The 21453-nt window shown below is 41.9% G+C and overlaps 1 protein-coding gene across 2 annotated transcripts in view; it reads right to left on the bottom strand.

The window, feature by feature from the left end:
• The window catches only part of ITPK1 (inositol-tetrakisphosphate 1-kinase), a 142849-nt gene that overhangs the window by 61437 nt on the left and 59959 nt on the right, over positions 1-21453 (bottom strand). For both annotated transcript variants that reach the window (XM_071557635.1, XM_071557636.1), the window contains exons 4-5: positions 10346-10471; positions 1621-1738 (exon numbers count right to left, since the gene is read on the bottom strand). In XM_071557635.1, the coding sequence (XP_071413736.1) occupies positions 1621-1738; positions 10346-10471 (244 nt within the window). The remainder of the gene's footprint in view (positions 1-1620; positions 1739-10345; positions 10472-21453) is intronic.

Below are 21453 nucleotides of genomic sequence, written 5' to 3'. Positions count from 1 at the left end.
ATCTACTTAGGCCAGAACAAGAAGTTAGACAATTATTCATCTCTCCTGAGATTTCCCCTGCTAAATATAGAGTTGGTTCAAGGTCTTTGTCATGATATTTCTGATTATGAGACAGAAATAAGATGAGACTTGGGAGGAAAGTGCTGGGGGGAGGAAGACAGAGTCAAGGGAAATATGGTCACCAAACACACTGCAACAGCCAGTGACAATAACTAAAGCTTTTCCTTACCCCATTTCTCAACTTTATTAACAACTTTTCTTTAAATCTTTAGTTTTAACAGAGTAAAAATTTCCTTTTTCTTCTTCCTCCCCAAGCATTTATTTCTTTTTCTCATCAGTTTGACCAGAGGAGGCTGAAATATGCGGAAGACAAAGTACTTGCAAAACCTGGATGCTCTCCCAAACATATTGTTCTCATAGAGATAACAATAGCACTGATAGCAATTTTAGGAAAAAAAAGGAACAAAACCAAACCCTTTTGAATCTTTCTACTGCTAGAAAAAGATCCCAACCACTTCCTCAGAGCACAGGTTTCTCTCAGCACCTGTCTGCCACTCCAAAACAGCAGTAACTCCACAACAAAATCCTTCTAAACTCTGTAAGCATTTTCTCCTAAAGAGATTCCCAAAGACAAGGGAGAGTGCTGCAAATTGTTAGTCTTGTTCTCACATAAAGACACTGCCAGTATGGCCAGAGAGGTTATATGCAAACGATAAGTCTATAAATCCACAACTATAAAAATACAAATTGATGAGCTTCTTATCTGCTCATCAAGACAGTGATAACACAATCTCAATGTTATTTCCAATAAAAGTCCATTAGAACACAGTTCAGCAACCCAATTTCACCCAATTATAGTCATCTAACACCTGAAACAGTTACTCAGAGCTATTCCAGACTTAAATTCAAAAGCCAATAAATGTTTCAGGAACATGACAGTATCAGAAGTAGAAAGGGAATGAAAGACTAACTTAACCCAACAGTTCCAACAGTCAAAATTTTAAGATAATAGAATTATTCAGGTTGAAAAGGCACAACTTCTAAACAGGGGCATACAATTGAAATGATGTCAATTAAAGGTCATGAGTTATGCCAGGTAAGAAGCCAGCACCAAAAGTATATTTAAGTTCCTCCTAGCAATTAGCTTGTGCAATAGGCTTACGGTACATCTCAAAAACCTTAGCTCTATTTACAATTCAATTTCATTTGGTCCTTTCCAAAAACAATTTTTCTTCTTCTCCCTCAAATTCAGGCCTCAGGACTCTAATAACAAGCTGCTTAGTTTGTACAGTCACTTCAATTTACCAGCACACACACACAGACAATGTTTTCCAGAAGATTCCTGGGAATGCTCACAGTGGTAAATATGCTCCCCATTAAATCCATACCATATTTTTAACCAGATGCAAACTTCCTTTGTGTATATGGAAAAAGAAGAGCACAGGATTCCAGAGGGCAATCCTGTGACACAGGAATGCTTCAATGTTTGTGCTCCCACGGAGAGACAGAACATGAGGGGCCCAAAAACACTCCTTCAAACTTTACATCCAGCCTCCAAGAGCAAGCTGCTTCCTTCTCTAGCACCATAAAAGCCTCCTGGGAAAGCAGGTATTTGCCTACCTTGCATGTATGCCTCTATTTGCCGAATTAGCTCATAAGACTTGGATCGGTCCAAAAGCGTACGAATAGCCGGGAGAGGGTCCAGGATAATGGTTTCTGGATGAGCATCAATATACTCCTGCAAAACAATACATATATTAAAAAAAAAGGCATTAGGTTTGCTGACAAGTGTGGAAAAGTAATGAGATGGGGAAGAGAATGGACAATGTTAAAAATCTTCAAGTCCAGCTTCTCCCCAAGGGGAGTCAAATGGACACTGGCAACACAGGAAGTCACCAGAAAGTCAGGACACTGACATTTGAAACAAACCCAAATGCAACAGCTACCTGTTTTAGGATGGCAAATTTCTCCTATAGACTCACTACCAGCAGGAAAACCTGTGCTGCAACGTCAACTCACAAGTGAGCCAGTGGCAAAGTGCCACAGTAAGAGCTGCGAGCAGCGCTGAGAAAAGCAATTAGGAGAAGGATGACACTGCTATCTTGGGGTCAGCCTTGCACTGAATTACTGCACGTGAACATCACAACCATCTGTACTAGGCTCAGAACTACATCTGGGTTCTTTTATGTTGTTTTTATTGCTGTCCTCTAGCTGGGCTAAAGGCAGTGTTAGGAGCTGGATGATAAGGGCTGAAATTTTTTTTGGCAGAGCTGAAGAGATTGCTGTTTCAGTGTGTCTTCATTGCTTGCTACTTCTCTAAGTTCATAGTCTCCTTTCTTGACTACAAGAACAAAGCAAAGTTAATAGCCTCATGGATCTTCATCTTGGGAACTCAATTCCCCATTCACTGAGGTCATGACTGCACTACTGCATCTTGGCCAGGAACACAGACACGGCTGCCAGGTATTGGCCTTGACATCCTAACAAAACTTTCTTCTGTTTCATAGAAGAGAAGCTGAGTTCCTCCATCACTGCCCCAACTTGGCCCCATAAAGTCAAGGGGAAACACACACATCTACCTTACCCTACTCAAATCAGACAAATATTTCCACAGTGAGCATCATCTTTGTTTTACCCCAACTTCCCAAGTCCATCCTTATATTTTCACTCATTTCTTTAAATTCATTAATGCAAATGCATGGTAAATGTTTCTGCAATTAATGGATTTTCATGAAGGCCTATTTCATTTCAATTGACTATTTCAAAGAAGGAAACATACTCCAAAAGATACTTAGGAGTATGAGGAGGTGGCCTCAGTAGATGCACTTGTAGATACTGTTCTGGAGAGAAAAGAATGGCATAATCTATTCCCAGAATGTGATTTTGCTCCAGACACTCACTGGGGATCCAGACTTCCTCCCCACTTCAGCACTGGCAAACTGTTGCTCTCTGCTGACTACATAGTCTGAACTGATGGCTCCTAAAAGGGGATTATTCTTTCGAGGCTAAGAGGATCCAGCATTGGGATGATTGGTTTAATGAGCCCACTGTATCACCCACAGCACACAAGCAGCTTTCTTTCACGGGGCATGAGGCAACCTTCCGTGGCAATACTTTTGTCTGACATATTTAAAAACCCCTGTAGAACACAAAGAATGAATTCCCCAAAGACATGTTCAACCTTGCTGCCACTTGGGAGAAGTAAGGGAGAGCCTTTTGTACAGTCAGTCATCAAGACTGCCAGACCCAGCTCTTGTCTCACCCTGGCAGTGCAGCCTGGATAAAAAGCCTCACGGAATCACTGGAGCAGAGGCTGGGTTCATTTCAAGTCATTAAAACCCAGCAGATACAGTTTTCATGAGTCTCCTGCCCCAAGAACTTCCAGAATCAGCTTTAAATACAGATGAGATTTTTTTTTTCTAAGAGCAAGAGAATCTTATTACCTAATGCATCTTAAACACCTACGCATGTCTACACATACATATCCTTTAATGCAGCACCTAAAAGACACACTGTGGAACCAGCATGATCCAGTGACTAGGGCATTACCTGAAACTTGCTGGTTGTGAAACTATACTTGAGTATCTCAACATGTCTAAAGCATAACAAGACAGCTCTTTCAGCCCCTCTATGTCTCTATGTACAACAGAGAGTTGCCCCAGAGCAGTGCACCTTCATGAGCTCACTGAGACAACGAGCACAGGACAGACAGGCAATGCCCCGATGTGGCAGCAGGCAAACACAGAACCTGTTCTGGACATGTCACAGCTCTGAAATGTCACCTCAGCAGAGATCCAACAGCCAAAGTCCCATAGTGCTTCAGATGGGTGTACTAGCTCTTCCTTTTACACTGTGGTGACCACCCCTCCACCTCGACCAGTCTCTGGTTTCACCTTGAATTCAGGCTCCCCCATGTGCCCACCCTGGCCCAGCCCCTACTCTGCACATACTAATCCTTCCCCTCACACATTCCCCCTGCCTGTTGACTTCGTGGCCTTTACACCCTTTCAAGGAGGGAATGATTTTTCCCTCCCTTAGCATCTTGTCCACCTTCCCAAACCTTCCTGATGCTCACTGCATCATTGAGAATTATCCTCACTTCCCTGGGATTGGTGTATTCCACTTGGTACTTTGACTCTAAGTATTTCCAGAGGGAGCCTGGCTTTTTAATGCTTTCTGTAAGGAACTTCACAGTTGCTTTATTTCTAATGATAATTTATCTAATGATAATAGCTCTAAACTGTATGGAAAGATCATCCAAGCAGTAATGACATAGTAAAACCAAGTTCAACAGGAATGAAGGCACGATCTCAAGGCCATTCTATACCACTCAACACCTCAACAGAAGTGAGCATCTAAGCTGACTTTCCAGTGACTGATCCTGTTGCCTTAACGAGCCTTCAAAAAGCTCTGTAAGGCAAAGATGAAATAACTGATGAAGATGAGGGAGGTAGAGGCTGTTTTCCAAAAGTCTTTTAGAGTCTGGAGGACTTAAAACTACTCTAATGTCAAGAACTGCAAGGCAACAGCCCATTCAAATACACACAAAGGAGCCTGAGCATGAGCTTTCTTTATAAAACAGCAAAATTTATACTTCAGCTCTTCTCCATTTGCAGGCTTAGGCATTTGGACAGCCAAAGTGGCAATACTCAAGAGACTGTCAGCAGAGCAGTGAAGATCTCTGTATCTGAGTATAGGAAAGGACTCGGACCTGAAGTGTCTTGTAGAGCTAATCTGGGGACAGGACACAGATCTCTCCTAACTGAATCCAGAAACAGCTCCCCCTTTGAAGCAAATGACTCAGCGCAGAACAAGGTCAATCTATTTGTTATGTCCTTTCTATTCGAACGCTGCTAGAGGTTAACAGCTCAGGGGACAGGAGCACAAAAATGCCCCCAAGTCCTCATAACTCTCCATCTCTTTTCACTTACCATTCTTTGCTTGGATTTCCATCACAAGCCCATTAACTCTGCATTCAAAAACAAAACCATTCAGTTGCACCAGGATCCCCAAAGCAAATCACTCAGCTTCCCCTTGGCCCTGTAGCTGCACCAACACTTTCTCAGTCTCCCACACCTCTCACCAGTACATCACCAGTACACACAAAAGAGTTCTAACATGTGTGTACAGAAACCTACTTAAATGATTTAAAAATCTGAATGTCACACCAATTCCCCACAACAGGAAATTACCATACAAAAATCAATTTTCTTAGTTTCAGAGGAACAATTACAATAGCTGATGTGAAACCTTTCATAAACTTTGATTCTTTACTAGGGACTGCTGCACACCCAGGCATCAAGTTTTACTGAATAAATACCTGTGAAGATCACTAAACCGACTGGAAAATTTTCATGTAGCCTGAGTAGCACCACTCTTCCCATGGCACAGAATGACTCCACTACCAGAAATCCTGATCTGGATAAACACGAAGAGTTTCTAATAACTTTCATAACAGATGAACTACTGTAGATATGAGCTTGAAAATGGAGCACTTGAAGAGAAACACTGAAGCCAAGAGAGAGCTTTCAGTACAGCACAACCTTTAATTTTGAACATTCAAATCTTCTCTGGTCATTCCAACAAAACAACCCTGCTCTCTTCTTTGGTGGATTCACTGAAGACTGGTATCCAACAGCAGGCTCCAACCACCCAGGCAACAATATGGAGGATATTTAGGCTTTCCAAAAACAGTTCAAAAGGGCGCAGTCCTTGGGCTGCAGTTCAACTTGACCTAGACAATGTCTATGTTTTCCTCTTTCTAATCTTTGACATAATAAAAGCAAACAAGAAGAAACAAGGACTTTTAGCAGATCATCTTTTGTTTGTATTCTGGGCTTGGCATTAAATCATGCTCTGTACCAGCCTCATTACTGGCAGAAGGCCAGGAATGAAACTCGAAATCAAAAAGAGACCAAATATTTCATGTTGCCTATTAAATACCTCTGGACATAACCCAGAGATTTAAAAAATAATTACATTTTTCTTGAGAAGCCTGTCTACAGATGAGACTAGAGTTGCTTGTTATTTTACCTTAAAAAGGTAGCTAATGATTTTTTTTAATATTTTAACAGAAAGTTCATACAGTATCTACTGCAAATAATAAGTCATTAGATGATAAGACAGACTCACTGATTCATTGACTTGATTTTATGACTAAGTAATAAAACTTTTATAATCTTCTGTTTAATATTAAACAAAGTTCCCATAAAACAAATATTCCAAAAGAAAAAATTTAGCAAAAGAAACAGTAACACTATTTGGATTTGTGTTTTCCCACACAAAGAAACATGAAGGTGACTGCTTACAACAACAGGCTGATATTTTCCAAGGGAGACAGATGTAAAGACAGACACAGGCTTGTCTAAAGAGTGGGCATCAGATCAGACTTCCTTATTGTTTTTCTTAGGTTGTGATGATCTCTTTTCATAGACACCTTCTTCCAAAAGGAAAGGTGTAGACATGTTGGGTCTTCTCTAAATCTAACAGAAATTTCTGCAGTGGTTGGGAGGGGTGAAGGGGGTCGCAAAGGGAAAGGCAAACAGATCTTCTGTTACATTTCTATTCACTGCACATCTCAAAGCAACTTTCTGAGTACTCAGCTGCCCTGTTTAGCCTTCAAAAATTCACCACTGCTTGACCTTGGAAATACCTATCCACAGGAAGCTATCCTAACAATTAGCACTTGTATGACAGATTTTTAGTTAATTTTCCTGATTATGATCCTCTTCCAATGAATTTAAGACCTAATTATTTTTCAAATGGGAAAAACACAGGTATTGGGCTGCGAATTCAAGTGCAAATAGATCATTTCAACTTTGTCTCACCTCGTCCTCTCCTAGTAAGAAAAAAATTACTAAGATGTACAAGTTTCCTTTGAGTTTTCACTTGCCTTTTCTCAGCTGAGCAATCCCCCAACTCCTTCTCTTCCATAGTATCTCCCTAATTATCCTTCCTCCCAGCCCCAATCCCTTCTAAGAAAGCTTCTCAATCAAGAATAGAAGAGCCTATCTTGGACAACTTCAGAGTGAGAGAGCCAAGAGTTGAAGGGCAGCAGCGGAGGAAACATTTTAAATTTTTATTAACCTGACAGTAGAAGACTAGGCATAAAATCTGCTTCTGATCTATCTTTTTTAAGAAGTCCAATGCAAAGAGAACCTCTTCAGAAAAAGCTCTGAAAGACAAATTAATAACCCTATTGATTTTCCATCACTTGAGCCATCATCTTGAATGGAAGAGACTAATATGAAGCTGCAATGAATGAAGCTGCTCCAGCCCCTGTACAGCTATGGCAGGCAGCTGCTCAGAGAGTATTTTGCTCTAATGAAAACAAAGATTCCCCAACATCTTACACAAGCCAAGACATACTCAGTTTTTAAAGGTGTATACTTGCCTATAAGGCAGGAACTGGGGTAGTTTGGTTTTCTTTCTTAACAAGAAGGAAGGAACTGTAGCACCACTAAGTGAAAGGCACTCTGGGGACTATACTTCTTCCCACATGACTTCCCTCCATGTTCCTCTGGTCCAGAAGGAACCACCAAAGACTATGACCAATTTTTGTTAGACAACAAATAAACTGTATTCAATTGGTCCAGCCCAGTGTTACAGTGGGTGGGAAGGGAGACTGACCATCATCTCTACAAATAATTGTCGTCCCCAAAATAAGGATCTAAGTGCCCTACAAACTGAAAGATTTCTCTACTTTTCACTTCATGCACTGCACTAAGGGCTACATGCACCTTTGTTTTGGCTCTGGGTAAGATCACTAGGCACTCATCACTGATTTTCAGTGTGTGGAGAACAGTTTGCACCCACCAACACGCTACTGAGAAACTGCAGTCCAGACCACATCCAACTAGCACAAAGAACTCAAAACCTCAGCCCTAAAGGTCTTCTGCAGCTAAAACTCCCATTGGCAACGGGCAACTCCTCTGTGCTGTTTTCAATCTCCTATAAAGAATTTTTTTTCCAAGGCAACTGAGAACAGTCATAACTGGCAAGAAAAAAAGGGCATGCTAGGAGGTTTCCTGTTCTATTAGCACTCTCCACCAGTCTTCTTCACAGACTCCAGAGAGCAGGGACAGAGTCATGTAGATGTGAAGCCAGTTTCCTCTTCAGCACTTGCAGATTTAATGGTCAAGGGCTCTACAATCCAGCTCTGAAAAAAGCCATTCTGAAAAATGTCATAAATGTAGCCTGGCAGATCATTCCTCCTCCTGTGGTCAAGGATCCCTTAATATCTGATTCCCAGAAGACTGTTTTAGGAAGCCAACACTAAGACTGGTGCCAGGTATCATCTTGCTGTTACGTTTATATTCAATAGCAGGAAAAAAGCATAATGAATTTTGCACTGTTTGGTCTGGTTAAGGTCATCAGAACTTCTTCAGTCAACTTAAGGTAATCACACCATTTCAACTTGTATGTAAATGTCAGAAATACCACAGGTTTAGATAACACCTCACACACATAAGTAGCTTTCTTTGCAAGGGGTCACTTTACATTTTCTGGGCTGCTCATTGATTTTACCTTAAAAAAATCCAAAACAACCACCCCACCCCACATATTTTATACAAATGGATTCTCACAATTTCTTTTTGTTAGGGAATACACTTCTCTTAATTTCCAGTAATTTTCAGTATCTTAAAAATAATACAGGACAGATGGAGACAAGAAGCAATTTCCAGTCAGTTTATGCCCTGGATACAAAATTATATGAGAGAATATGCTAAAACCACATTTCGGTATGTAATTCAACGCAGACAGGCCTGTCCTCTGCTCTGCTGGTTCCTGAGTACATGTTTTACTACCACAGAAGCTCCTGGCATGCCAGTGATGTGACACAACTCAGTCATGTGAGCAGAGGCAGAAGCCCAAGGCCTTGCATTACAGGGGAGAGGACATGATTCTGAAGCCTAATCACAAGGGCCGCTAACCTCTGTCTCATGCACTAGAAGAGTCTGGAAGGCACTGGGAGGGAATCTTTTTCTAATGAATGAGTTTTGAAGATACTGAGAGACTGTAATTTCATATCCACAGTCAGAAATATGTGTAGTTCAGTAATGGGAAACTACTTTCTAGTTCAACTGTGTGGTTGTGGGCAAGTCACCTACTAGGCTATGCTAAAGAACATTTGAAAGAAGGATCATGAGTGTATTGTAAATCAGATGTCATTATAGCTACTATAAATTCATATCAGAGCTCAAAACAGAAACAAACAACCCTCAAGTCCTTCTGAGAGCTGTTCTCATGAGTCTAGTTAGCTAACACGTCCACCCTTTAGACTCTTTGGTCATCAGTTTTTCCCATTGGTAAATGGAAAACTAGTTAACATTTGAAAGGTGGAAAGACTGCAAGCAGAAAGCCTCTCAAGTCCATCACTCTGTATGCTCCTTTGGACATTCCTAAGTTTCCAGAGCTGTGGGAAGTGGATGCCTGCACTCCTTAGTGATGAATAGTCATCTACCATTCAGGGAAATGGTGCCAGAGGGCCAGACCCACAAGTCAAAACTTTTCATCTCCTGTGTACACTTGAGTAATACGTAGGTGGGAGGAGGCAGAAAAGCTTTGCAATGAGAGCAAAAAGAATATTGACTCTGATAAGTGAAATACTTTCTGCATTCTAGTTGTAGAACACAAAGCAGAGCAAAGAGAATATTACAGCCCAAGAAAGTAAAGTTGTCAAAATTGCCTGACATAAGGATATTCCATAAAATTGATTTTTTAAAAAATTGTTTCTCTTTGAAAGAGAAGAAAAGAATACACCAGAAAAGACATCCCCAGAAGAAACACCTTTTAAATTTATAAAGGTGCTGCTTTATCATTTTCATCAGTATTCAAACTACTGATAGGAATTCTTTGGGAATGCAGTGGTCTGTACCTCTATGCACTGCACACTTCTGACCCTCAATGTAAGCTTGAGAAAAAAAATGTATATAACAGGAATCTCAGCACCAGAGGACAGAGTTACACAGTAACCTTGACGTTACAGAAATTAGCATTCCAGAAACTGGGAAAACTAGACAGAACTGGGGCAAATTAACTGACTGCTGTCATGGAGAAAAGTACATAAAGGGCTCTGCAAACAACTGTTTGGAAATGACACCAGGACAACATCTGGTGGGAAACCAGTACTTACTAACCTTACCAATACAACATAAAACCTTTCCAAGGTGCAAGTTCATTTTAGACTGGCAAAAATTTTAGCTGGGCTATCAGTAACAGGGCAGGAGTGTGCCAGAGAGCTCTTTTCATCAAACCCTTACTAACTGCACAGCAAAGAGACTGAATGTGCTGCACCAAGACTGTCTTCCTGCTTGAAATGCAGGACTATGAAAAAACTACTTACCTGGAACCTGTGAACCAACTCCAGTGACTGGCTGTCGTTCTGGTCTGCTTCAAGGATGACATCTGTCAGTTTATGTATGATCACATCCAAAGGGCCCTGATCTTCAATGGGTTTGGTGAGGTCAAGCTGAGGAAACCAGAGAGAAACCTTTCATTAATATATGGAGGTTGTTGTCCCTGTCACCATCCAAGTTCCTGCTGCCACAAGAAGACATTTACTTCATACGATGCCTTTATTTTGGTATGTTATCCAAATCCCTGAGAATTTATACTTCATTGCACATTGGTAAATTTTACTCAGACACTCAGCAGCGTAGCTCTAATTCCATGAAAAAGCAAGGATCTTACAGGCAAGCACCCTCCATCCAAACACCTTCCTATGCTTCTCCACCCCAAGCCAACACTCTCCTCTCCAGCTCAGTTTCCCAGTACGTTCACATACATGCAGAAGGAACGATCCAACAAAGACTAACATCAGTAATAAAAGGAACACCTGCTGTGCCCTTTGGGACTGCACAGAACAGTGCCCAGGACAGGAACACAGGTAACACAAAAGCAAGTGACTCAGGATCTGTTCAAATCCATCTGCTACAGGATGGCTGTTTAGCTGTTAAGGAGGGATGCAGTGCCCAGAGAACTCCCAATAGTAGACTCCTGGTAGAAGACAAAGATTTGGGGTGGGATGTACACAAATTCTTCTCCAGACAGCACAGGAAGGCAGAAAGCAGAGGCAATGTGTCACAGGGCTTGGTTCCCAGTACCAAGGCAGGGTTCAAGGAGCAGAGGAACCACCAGCACTGGAAAAGGATTAAGGAAATAGCTCTTGAGGAAATATGAATGCAAAAAAAGCTACTGGACTTGACAGGATGCATGTAAGGATACTAAGAGAGCTAGCCAGCCTAATTGTGAGGGCCTGGATTTATCAGGGTATTAATGAAAACTATGGAGATTCCAACTGAATCAGGAAAAAATTCCACCATGAGGGCACTCTACAGCACAGAGTCCCACAGAGGCTGTAGGAGCTCCATCCTTCAAGGTTGTCAACACTCGACTGGGAAAAGCCCTAAGCAACTTAGTCTAAATTTAATTCCAAATCTGCTTTGATGAAGATGAGGTACTACAGACCCCTAAGATTCCCACCAAACTTAATGATCCATGAAGCTACTTAGCAGCTTTAACATTAGTACAGTGTAAGTGCCAGATTTGGCTCCTGTTCTAGCCAACACGCCAGGCTGCTCAGAACACAAAAGCTGCACTTCAATCAATCTACCGCACCAGTGGCAATTCAATCTTGTAAACTTTAAATCATCCTTGAGAAGAAAGACAGATGTGTACTCACTAAAGTTATCATCTCATGTTATAGTTACATGCATGTTCCTTTTCATTGCTGCCATCCTTTTTATTCAAGTCTGGCAAAGAAGGGGGTGGGAGACACAGGAGGGAGAGGAGTGCTGGGTAGAAGAGGCTGCTCATGCTTTGTTTGCTGTCTCATGAGCTTGGGCTTTCTTCTACTAAAATTTCCCACCCAACAGGAAAGGCCCTGATTCGAATTAAGGAGTGAGCACCTTAAGGAAGTTAACAATAAGACAGGATGGAACCAATAAAACTAAGACAGCAGAGATCTAGCAGCTTTATATTGATTTGCTAGTGGCTAATGTAACTGATCCATAGAGCTGAATTGCTTTTGTTGTGTAGGCACTCTTATTTGGGCCAGGCTTACCTAAGCAGAGTAACGGAAGCTACCTTTGGCATGAAAGCAAACCATAAGACTGCCAATTCCTCCCACAGAGACCACCTTTGCTCGCCCATTTCTGCTGGTCCTACTAACAGTTATAGGTTGAGGCCCTTTGAATTCCTTATGTAGGTTCTAATACAACTGGAAAACAACTTGTGTATCTGTCTCCTGAGAAGACTGACAGAGGCACAGGTAGGCAGCAGACTCCTATATGCCACTGAAAAGATGACAGGACAGATTTCATGTGGATGGTCAGGGATGGGTAAATTGGCCAGCTGAAACAGTCCACAGAAGGTCTGGATGTCCTGGCACGTACATTTTCACTCTCACAAGCAGCGCAGCACAAAGGCTGAGGGATAGGCTGTGTCCACAAAATGAAGGCAAAATGAAATGAACTGCAGCTTGGCTAAGGACACAGAAGGAGACAATTAACTTCTGCAACAAAGTTCCAGAAAAATCAGCTAATGGCCCTTAAAGAAATCTCAGATGACCACACTGTTTTTTCTGATTTTTTTCCATCTGCCTATCACATCTGGAAGGAAACAGCAAAACAAAGGGTCCATTTAACTAGGTCAGAAAGTTCCCAGTTGCAAAGGTACAAAAATGTGAATCAATCCAGTTTCAGGACTTTCAGTTTAAAAAACAGAGAGAAGCAAGTAAGTATTTGAGATTGGTTGCCCTTCTCCATTATTCCTGCACTTGCAGCTCAGTCGGCACAGAAACATTCAGAAAACAAGAAAACAGTCCTCCATTTCAGCCTTGACCCAGGAATAGAAGTAAGCCTTCAAGGCATATCCAGGCATTTCCAGGATAGTGTTTTCCAGAAGCATAAGACATCTGGGCAGAATAACTTCTTCACTACAGTTGTGCCAGCTAAACTCAGCTGGCATATTTGGAGAATGAAACCAAATGCACCTACTTTGCACATCGGAAAGCGTTAAAAAGGCTCCCCCCTGTAACAGCGTTTTGCTTCCCCTTCACCAGGACAGCAAGGCAAGAAATGACAGCATGATAAAGCAGCTTCTCTGGTAGGAAGCCTAATGACCACCTCTATTGGCTCAACAAGGACAGCAGGTACATTTCAGCCACAAAAACCTTCAAAATTTTATCCAGTATTTAGTGGATCGGAGGATCAAACCATTTGCAAGAATAAGTTCTCTGTGTTCTGAGCCATGCTGCAGAAGGCAAATATTCCTGGGCTGTGTGGAATTTGGAAGAGTTCCACCTTCCTTTTATACACTGAGGGGAAAAAAAAAAAAAAAGAAAAGCAGAAAAAAGGAAAAGTTTGAGGAGGTAAAAAGAAGCCTTTTCAAGTGGAGTATCAGACCCAAAAAGAAGTCAGTGAAAGCAAAGTACAAAATTTCTGATGGCCCTCTACTGGGACAAACACTGATTCATTGTTTGTCATCAGCTGGAATTTGAGCCTTCTACTTCCCTTCCCTTTCAGCATCTCTCTCTCCAAATGATCTTCGCATTTGATGTGATCACCCAAAGGTTTGTTTTTTGCAAAGAACTAACACCATAGCAATAGAAGTGAGAGAAAAGATTTATCAGTACCAGTTTGAAAAATCAGTGATATGTCTACGGTGCCTTTTCTTCTGTGAGGCAGGCTACAGCCTCCAGCCTACTCTGCCTGCCCTGCCTTTTGTTAAAACACCAAACCCAACCAGGTAGTGGCTTCATGGCTTGTCACGTACCACCAAAACCCAGCAAAATCCAGGTGAATGGCATGGAAGAGAGTGTCAAAGCTGTAAGTGCCAGATAAAAGGCACACACATGACTTGGACGGCCAGGGGGACCAGGCCACATTCATCCCTCTGTGCTCAGCACTGGTGAGGCCACACCTCAAATCCTGTGCTCATTTTGAGCACCTCCCTACAAGAAAGACATTGAAGTGCTGGAACATGCCCAGAGAAGGGCAATGGACCTGCTGAAGGGTCTGGACCACAAGTCTTATGAGAAGCAGCTGAGGGAGCTGGGGGTGTTTAGTCTGGAGAAAAGGAGGCTCAGGGGGGACCATATTACTGCCTACGAATACATGAAAGAAGGTTGTAGGCAGGTGGGAGGCAGGGGGGTCTCTTTTCCCAAATAACAAACAGGACAAGATGAAATAGCCTCAAGTTGATTCACGGGACATTTATATTGGGTATTAGGAAAAACTTTCTCACCAAAAGGGTTGTCAAGCATTGGAAAAGGCTTCCCAGGTAAGTAGTGGAGTCACTGTCCCTGGAGGTATTTAAAAGATGTGCAGATATGGCACTTACTGACATGGCTTACTGGTGGACTTGGCAGTGCTGGGTCAAGAGCTGGACTTGGTTTTAAGGGTCTTTTTCAACCTAAATGATTATAGAGTTCTGTATGCCTTTCCAGGTCTTTCAAATCCATGTATGGAAGAAAACAACCACTAGACAAACGCTGTTATCACAGCTGGCTGCAGCCAGCCTGCCTACTTTCTAACAGAAAGACTGGCTGAAAGTTACAAAATGCTCCAAGCTTAGAAATGTCGCAGTCCCCCCACTCAGGTTCCCAGAGAACCCACTGAGGAGCAAGTTACAGGCATGCAGAGCTCCATCTCTGCCCTCCTCTCCCCTTCCCCCTTCCTCTGTCCTCCAGAAACACTCAGCCAGTACATTATCCAAATCATTACACAGAAGGACAAAAAATGTTTATTTCCATTAAGCATAATTTGTTTAAAGTTTTGGGGTTGTTTTTCTCCAGAACTCTGGCAATCCATCTGTATTGCAGGGACAGGGCGAGCACCTGGCAGAGTGCCATGGCTCTCCATTGGTCCCAACTCCAATCCCACACAAATGCATTTCTAGAAGCCGTGTTTAAAAATAAAACTATGTCCAAGGGAAAAAAATCTGGATTTGTTCACTCGGGGAGAAAAAAACCAAAACAACAAAACCAAGCCACGCCATTGCTAATGATGGATTTAGCAAAAAGAAGTATCATTTATAACAATGATTAAATATAGTTATGTATTTTTTGTTTCATTCTGTATTTCCAGCCTATGGTATAATCAACTGTATTTCAGACTCTATCTGATTAGGATTTGTGGTTTGGGGCTTTTTTTGTAAAGCTTCTTCAGAAATAGTTTTTGGATTATCATTCACATGAAATTAAGTTTTAATACCAACCTGTTCTTCTATCTGAACAAAAGAGAGCTCTGTCCACTACTATATCCCTGAGGAATTTACAACCCACCTCTCCATTTCTATTTATCCTCACTTTTCTCTTATTATACTTTCATTAAAAATAAAAATACTCATAAGCCTATTGTTTTAAGCATTTTGCTCCCATTCTCCAATTGGTTAACAAACTCCACTCACCAGGATGCTGCATTCAGTTCTTGCTGTGTCTCAGTTTTCCTTTGGTGGGCTGCTTAAGAACAGCAGAACAGGAATGCATGTCCCTTCCCTGCAGCTTTTCATGATGCAGGTGGAAACATTCACAAAACTTTCAAACAAAGGAGGAGAATGAAGACCGAAGGCAAATCAAAAATAACAGGTTTGTTTCTAAGTCTGCTCACTAGCACCAAATTATCAGACTTCAACTCCAGTGCTAAAAACCTTAATAAAACACCACAAAAAGGAAAGAGTCCATCCAGCTCTCCAGCAGGGACCTGTCAATGCTCTGCTACAGATTTCACAGATCAGTCCAATATCTGGTAATTTAACCATTTTCCTCCCTGTGACCTGGATATACAGCTTCAGCCTGACCTGACTTCTTTGCTCCTTGACTCCTGAGGTTGTATACAGAATTTCTACACAAATCTATATTATTCTGTTATTCAGGTACTCAGCTAAGGCTATACTGATCCCAAGACATGTGGTGTTTATTTCAGTCTTAATTCAGCTTCTTAAACTCCGCTGCATGTAGACCTTCAGGATTTTAGCTCCCATCTTCCTCTCCTGGGGCTACTTTCTACCCTGTATATATTTTCATCACATACACTTATATCAAAAGGCTTGTAAAACAAAGTCTTTAAAATTTTTTCTCCAATCCCAGCACCTTACTGTGCATCAGTGCTGAGCAAGTCATACTGAAAAAGTTACAAACTCCAGGTCAGAAAGCAAAGTTTTCACAAGGCTGAACCCTGACAACTGATCTATTGGTAGACACTGTTCTCTCCCCAAAAAGCTCAAAGAAAGCATCTAAAAATATCTTGAGCGCTCTGGAGAGGGAAGGGAAGCAGCAGAAATCAATACTGCCAGGTTCACAGTTTCACCTTACTGTAAAAAGTAATCAAAAATGCATAGGATAGTCTAATTACAGGAGAGAATATGCTTGTTTATGAAAGAAAGTGAGGAAATTTCCTGAAAGAAGTCAGGAAAATAGTTTTCTATGTTCATCCCTACATGTAAGACTTATTCGTGCAGAGCAACAGCAACAAAACAGAATGGCACAGAAGCCTGACTCTTTTGTGTGTCCATCCCTACAGGTAAGACTTACTCATGCAGAGCAGCAGGGACAAAACAGAATGGCACGGAAGCCTGGCTGTTCTTGGGAGAAACTGAGGGAAATCCACACGACCAAACAAGACCAGCACATCCTCCTTTCCTGAATTAAATCCTGCAGGACCAGTCCAGTCCTGTCCACCACCACAACCATACACTCACAAACTCTGGTGTCAGGGTTATGGAAGCACAAAACTGACATTAGTGACTCCCTGCCAAAGCCCATGGAAGGTGACAAAGTATATCCCGGTATACATTTCCTCATGAGGAAAGACATTATGCTACCTGGTATTTTCATTGATTTACAGGCTCTCCATTGCTCCTGAAAGATTCATGTACTGAAACTAAATGAACACTTAGATATTTAAAAGAGTTCCTCCTCATCTGTCTGTCTGGGCCAAGAAAGGGATCTGGGCTTTCGTTATGCCCAGATAGTGCAAGTGTTCAGCACTTGATGCTGCTGCTGCTCATGGGGCCAAAGGATACTGAGGAGGACCCTGTTCCCCCTCTGGGTACCAGAAACACCAGCTCTGTCCCATTGCAAAAGGCAAATGTGGACCTGACCAACAAAGGCTGTAAAGAAAGAGCAAAAAGTACACCAAGAGGTGCTATTTTGTCTCCCCACACTCCCCTTCCCCAGTACCAAATTAACCTGCACATCTTGTTGAAGCGGCAGCATTGCAATCTGAGAAAGGAAATCCGCTGTGGTGAGGAGACTTCCCCCCTCAGCTCTCTGCTCACACTGAGGAGAGGTGAGGGCATCACAGCATCACAGCTGCCACGTTCTCAAGCAGAAAGGAAATGTAGCCTGAAAATACCCGACCTTCTTGCTGGTCTTGGAATCAAGAAAATTAAAGACCAGCCAAAAAGATTACCTTTCTACCACTGCGGGACACTGACTCTACAGGTCATCTGCTGTTTTTCTGCTCAGCTTAGGTAACAGAATCACCAGAGGTGAAAGAAAGCAAGTCCCACACTGGGACAGGTCATTCAGAATCTCGGGTGTCAGTGACATCCAAAGCAGCAAAACAGACCTAAAGGTGAGGAGCAGCACAACACAGCCTATGAAGCCCTGGGGGGTTCCCATTTTTGCAGATACTGAAACTTTAACACCAGAGGAGAAGATTCTGGGTTTAACAGATGGTTTCTTTGTGTTTTCTTGCACTGGTGCCAGAGCAAATTACTTTGCATTCTGCTTGTGCAAGTTGCCAGAGAGTATGTGAGCACTTTGCCCATTTTTGGGAGTTGCACACTGCTGCTGCTCTGGAAGCTAAGTATGATCTCTGAAATACCTGGGAAGTTCTCACTTCTAGCTGTATGCTAGATAAAATGAGGAAAAAAATATACAGTAACTTATATAGACACCATTGATGGATCACTTCCCCAACTACTACACAAACTGACTAGTCTGTACATTCAAGGCTTGCCCTGAAGTCATGAAATCCCCCAGGACCCTGGTGAACCTCCCCTCCCCACAGCGTCCTCTGCCCCTAACACAGAAGCAGACAGTGAGCCAGCACTGCTCTCACCTGTGCAGGAACAGCGACAGACAGTGAATCTGTGACTTCTACTCAGAATAATGCTGGGATAAGTTACTGCATCTCAGTTACTCAAACCTCTCCCACTGCCCCCCTCACTTCCCTGACTCTGGTATGTATCTCCACTGAGCATCACCCTCCTGTTGACACTAAGTTTTGCCCCTTCACTTCTTTAAAAGTAAAACAAGAAATCCCATCTTTGGGCTATGGTTAAAGTTCTTCACAAAAAAAAAATTTCAGTTTTCCTATTTTACCTAGGACTGGAACACTGTTATTGGAACATTGGTTTTGACTTACAGACCAACACACACATACAAAAACAAATTCTAGAAATTAAAGTACAACTGAGCTTAGTTTATCTCCTTATCTCCTGTACAATACTTTGGCAGCTGCAGAAAGTTCTTTCCAGAACTTGCAAAGATGCAGGGAACAGCTGTTTCTGAGCACAGTATTAAACTGAAGGATCATGTCCCATTAGGGCTGGACTGCAGTGAGCAGGTTTTGGTAGGCAACTGGTTAAGCAGCTCAGCCTTATTCAGGGAAGTCTGAAAGGCAATCACTGATTTTCAGCACTGCAGGAGAAATAATCAATGTTACTCAAATCCAGAAAAGCCTCTTGCCAAGGGTGTCTCCTGAGGACACCAAGGCTCCTGTGGATTAAGAGGGGCAGCAGAACAAATCCAGAGATTAGCAGAGGAGAAAAGTTGAACAGAAAATGTGTGACATGGGAAGATTAGTGCCTCAGAGAAAGAAAGCAAGTTGCCTTTACTTCTTGGAACTGTCAAAAAGACAGTGCTCACCACATTAAAAGGATACAGAGGAAATCCCAGTAGTGGAAAGTATGGGAAAATTACTAGGTGACTCCCAAAACTTCTGCCTCACTTCTGGAATGGGTAAATCAGACCCAGAAACCCTTTTAGTTTTTTAGACTTTACACAGAAGAATTTTAATGTTTCTTTGAGTGAGCTGGATCAGCTTTACCCCAGTTATTGAACTGACAGTTCTGTCAGTCCTGTGGGAGAGCAGACATCACAGGAGGAATGGAATGGAGAAGCCATCCATGGAGAACATTCCAGCTAATCCAGAATACAGAAATAATGCAGCACTACAGCCAGCAGAGCCCAGGTAAGCAGAGGGAGGGTGCAAGTGGTGCACTGCACTTCTCAAAAGTTTTCAATGCTTAATTATGACACCATATATGCAATCAAATAATCAAGATCTGACTACTGATGAGTACTACAAATACTTTTTTTCTTATTTTAAAAATAACTACTGGACACAGAGAAAGTTAAGATGAAGGAAGCATATTCTTCTGTAAGTTTCTCTTGAAGACACAGACATGGACTGCATAACTTCCCTCCTTTTGACCATGGGATTAGGTAAGTAGAAAAGATGATATATAAGAAATATCCCCCCCCCCCTCCCCGAAAGGCTGGCTACTACCCTTTATCCTGAGGGCCAAAGAAGCTCAGCTCTGGACTTAGACCATTCAGCTCAGGCTCATCTTATGGATAATTCTTCAGCAGCACCTGTCAAACGTCATGAGCAGTTGAGACACCTGTGTGTACAGCTGTGCTTCTCAAGAATTCACCAATGTCTCTGCTGTAGCTCTTCCTTCAACAAAACTTCCCAGATGGCACAGCCAGGCCACCACTACTAGCCCCAGGAGTGCTGAATTTCTAGGTGTGTTTCCCTTTCTCAAGGGATGATACCAAATTGCAAGCAAATATAGGTAGCACCCAAAGTACAATTAACCAGTCTGCTCATCTCTTCACAGAATTTATGTGGTCTATACTATTTAGTGGGGAATTTAAATACACATGGAGAGAGAATTACTGTCAGAGTAGAAAGTTTTTATGCTCTTTATTCACACCCTGCCTAAGCTAATTAGGATCCCTTCCGAAAAACAAAGCAAAACTGAAACCTATTTCCCGTAACAGAAAAATCCTCCTTCATCCAAACATATTTTTAGTGCTGGTCACAAACACTGGAAAGCTACTAATGTTTATGCAACTGTGAAGGACAGAGGAGAAGGAGGAGGGAGAATTATGCTGGAATACAAGAGGGAATAAACACAAAAGCTTTAGAAGACCTAGCCTAAAGGGAAAATAAAAAAAATGAGTACAGTTGCTTTTAAAGATAGAGAAGGCCATGCTTAGGTTGATCTGTATCATATCCTATGTTGCATGAGCACAAATCAGAAGAGAGACCATGAAGAGACAGAGGAGACTGTGGAATTCCCTTCCATCCTATTCCAGCAAGTATTATTTATGGAAGAATGAAGTTGCCTTTCAATTGCAAAGCATTACTTCACCTTGAAACCACTGCCTCCAGTGAGACAAAATGATTAAACTGTCCCTTCCAAGGAAGGCATTTGAAATGGTCTGAAATGAACACGACTATAAAGGTAAAACAGCTGCCTCATCATTTCTCAAACCGAGAAAGAAGGGCATGGGTGGAGATCACAACCATCAAACCACCCTTGCTGGTGCTGCATTGCTGGAAAGTATTGGAGAAAAGCAGAAAATGAAGTCAGAAGAAGATGGCTGGGACACAGGCAAGGCTCTAAAGGCGGAAGAGGAGCACAGTGAGCGACTCACTGCTTCAGCAAACATCCTGGTGTAGAGAAAGTGATCAATAAAGGCAACAGTTTGGTCTGCAGCAACTGCAAGGTGTTTCTGCTTTTTATTTTCTATCATATCTGACAAGGTCCTTGCAGGTGGTCTGTGGCTCAAGCATGCATCAGACACCTTTTCCCACCCAGGTGAACTGTCTTTCAATGCAGCACCTGCCCAACAAATATCCTCTGCACAGGTGGAACATTATAAGTAAGATTCCCTTTAAAGAAGAACGATGAAAGTTCTTCTTTTTGCCGTGCTGAAGGGGTGTGACAATCCCTCTAACTGAAGTCATGGCCCAGCTACTCCAAAGCAGAAAAACTAACAAAGAATTTAGTAACACAAACAATACTACATCAAGCTGCGTTAGTTTAAATTACAGGATAAAAAGGTGTACAACTCAAGCATTTTTTATGACTTCAGGAAGAAAAATTTATAAAGAAAGTAATTAGTAAAGACTGCTGAGTTGTGAAAAGCTCCAGGAGTTGATAATAAAGGATGCTTAGCATTTCTTGCCAACACACCAAAAAATGAAACATATTTTGAAAATATATAAAAAAGAAGAAAAATTGGGATTTCTGTGTAGTAGGTGTAGGCTTAATATTAAAGATAATAAAGGCACCAAACTCTATATAAATATCTGGCTTCAGCTTTCAGCAAGAATAGAGAGGCAAGTTGGTAAACAAATATGGGTACAGATACATCAGTAGGTACCACCAGTCAAAGCCAGAACTCACGAACTGAGATTCACAGGAGTC

This window comes from Pithys albifrons, chromosome 6 (genome assembly GCF_047495875.1).
Source record: "Pithys albifrons albifrons isolate INPA30051 chromosome 6, PitAlb_v1, whole genome shotgun sequence".
In the NCBI taxonomy this organism is placed as follows: domain Eukaryota; kingdom Metazoa; phylum Chordata; class Aves; order Passeriformes; family Thamnophilidae; genus Pithys; species Pithys albifrons.
The sequence above is the reverse complement of the archived record's forward strand: the minus strand, read 5'-3'. Positions and strand labels throughout refer to the sequence as shown.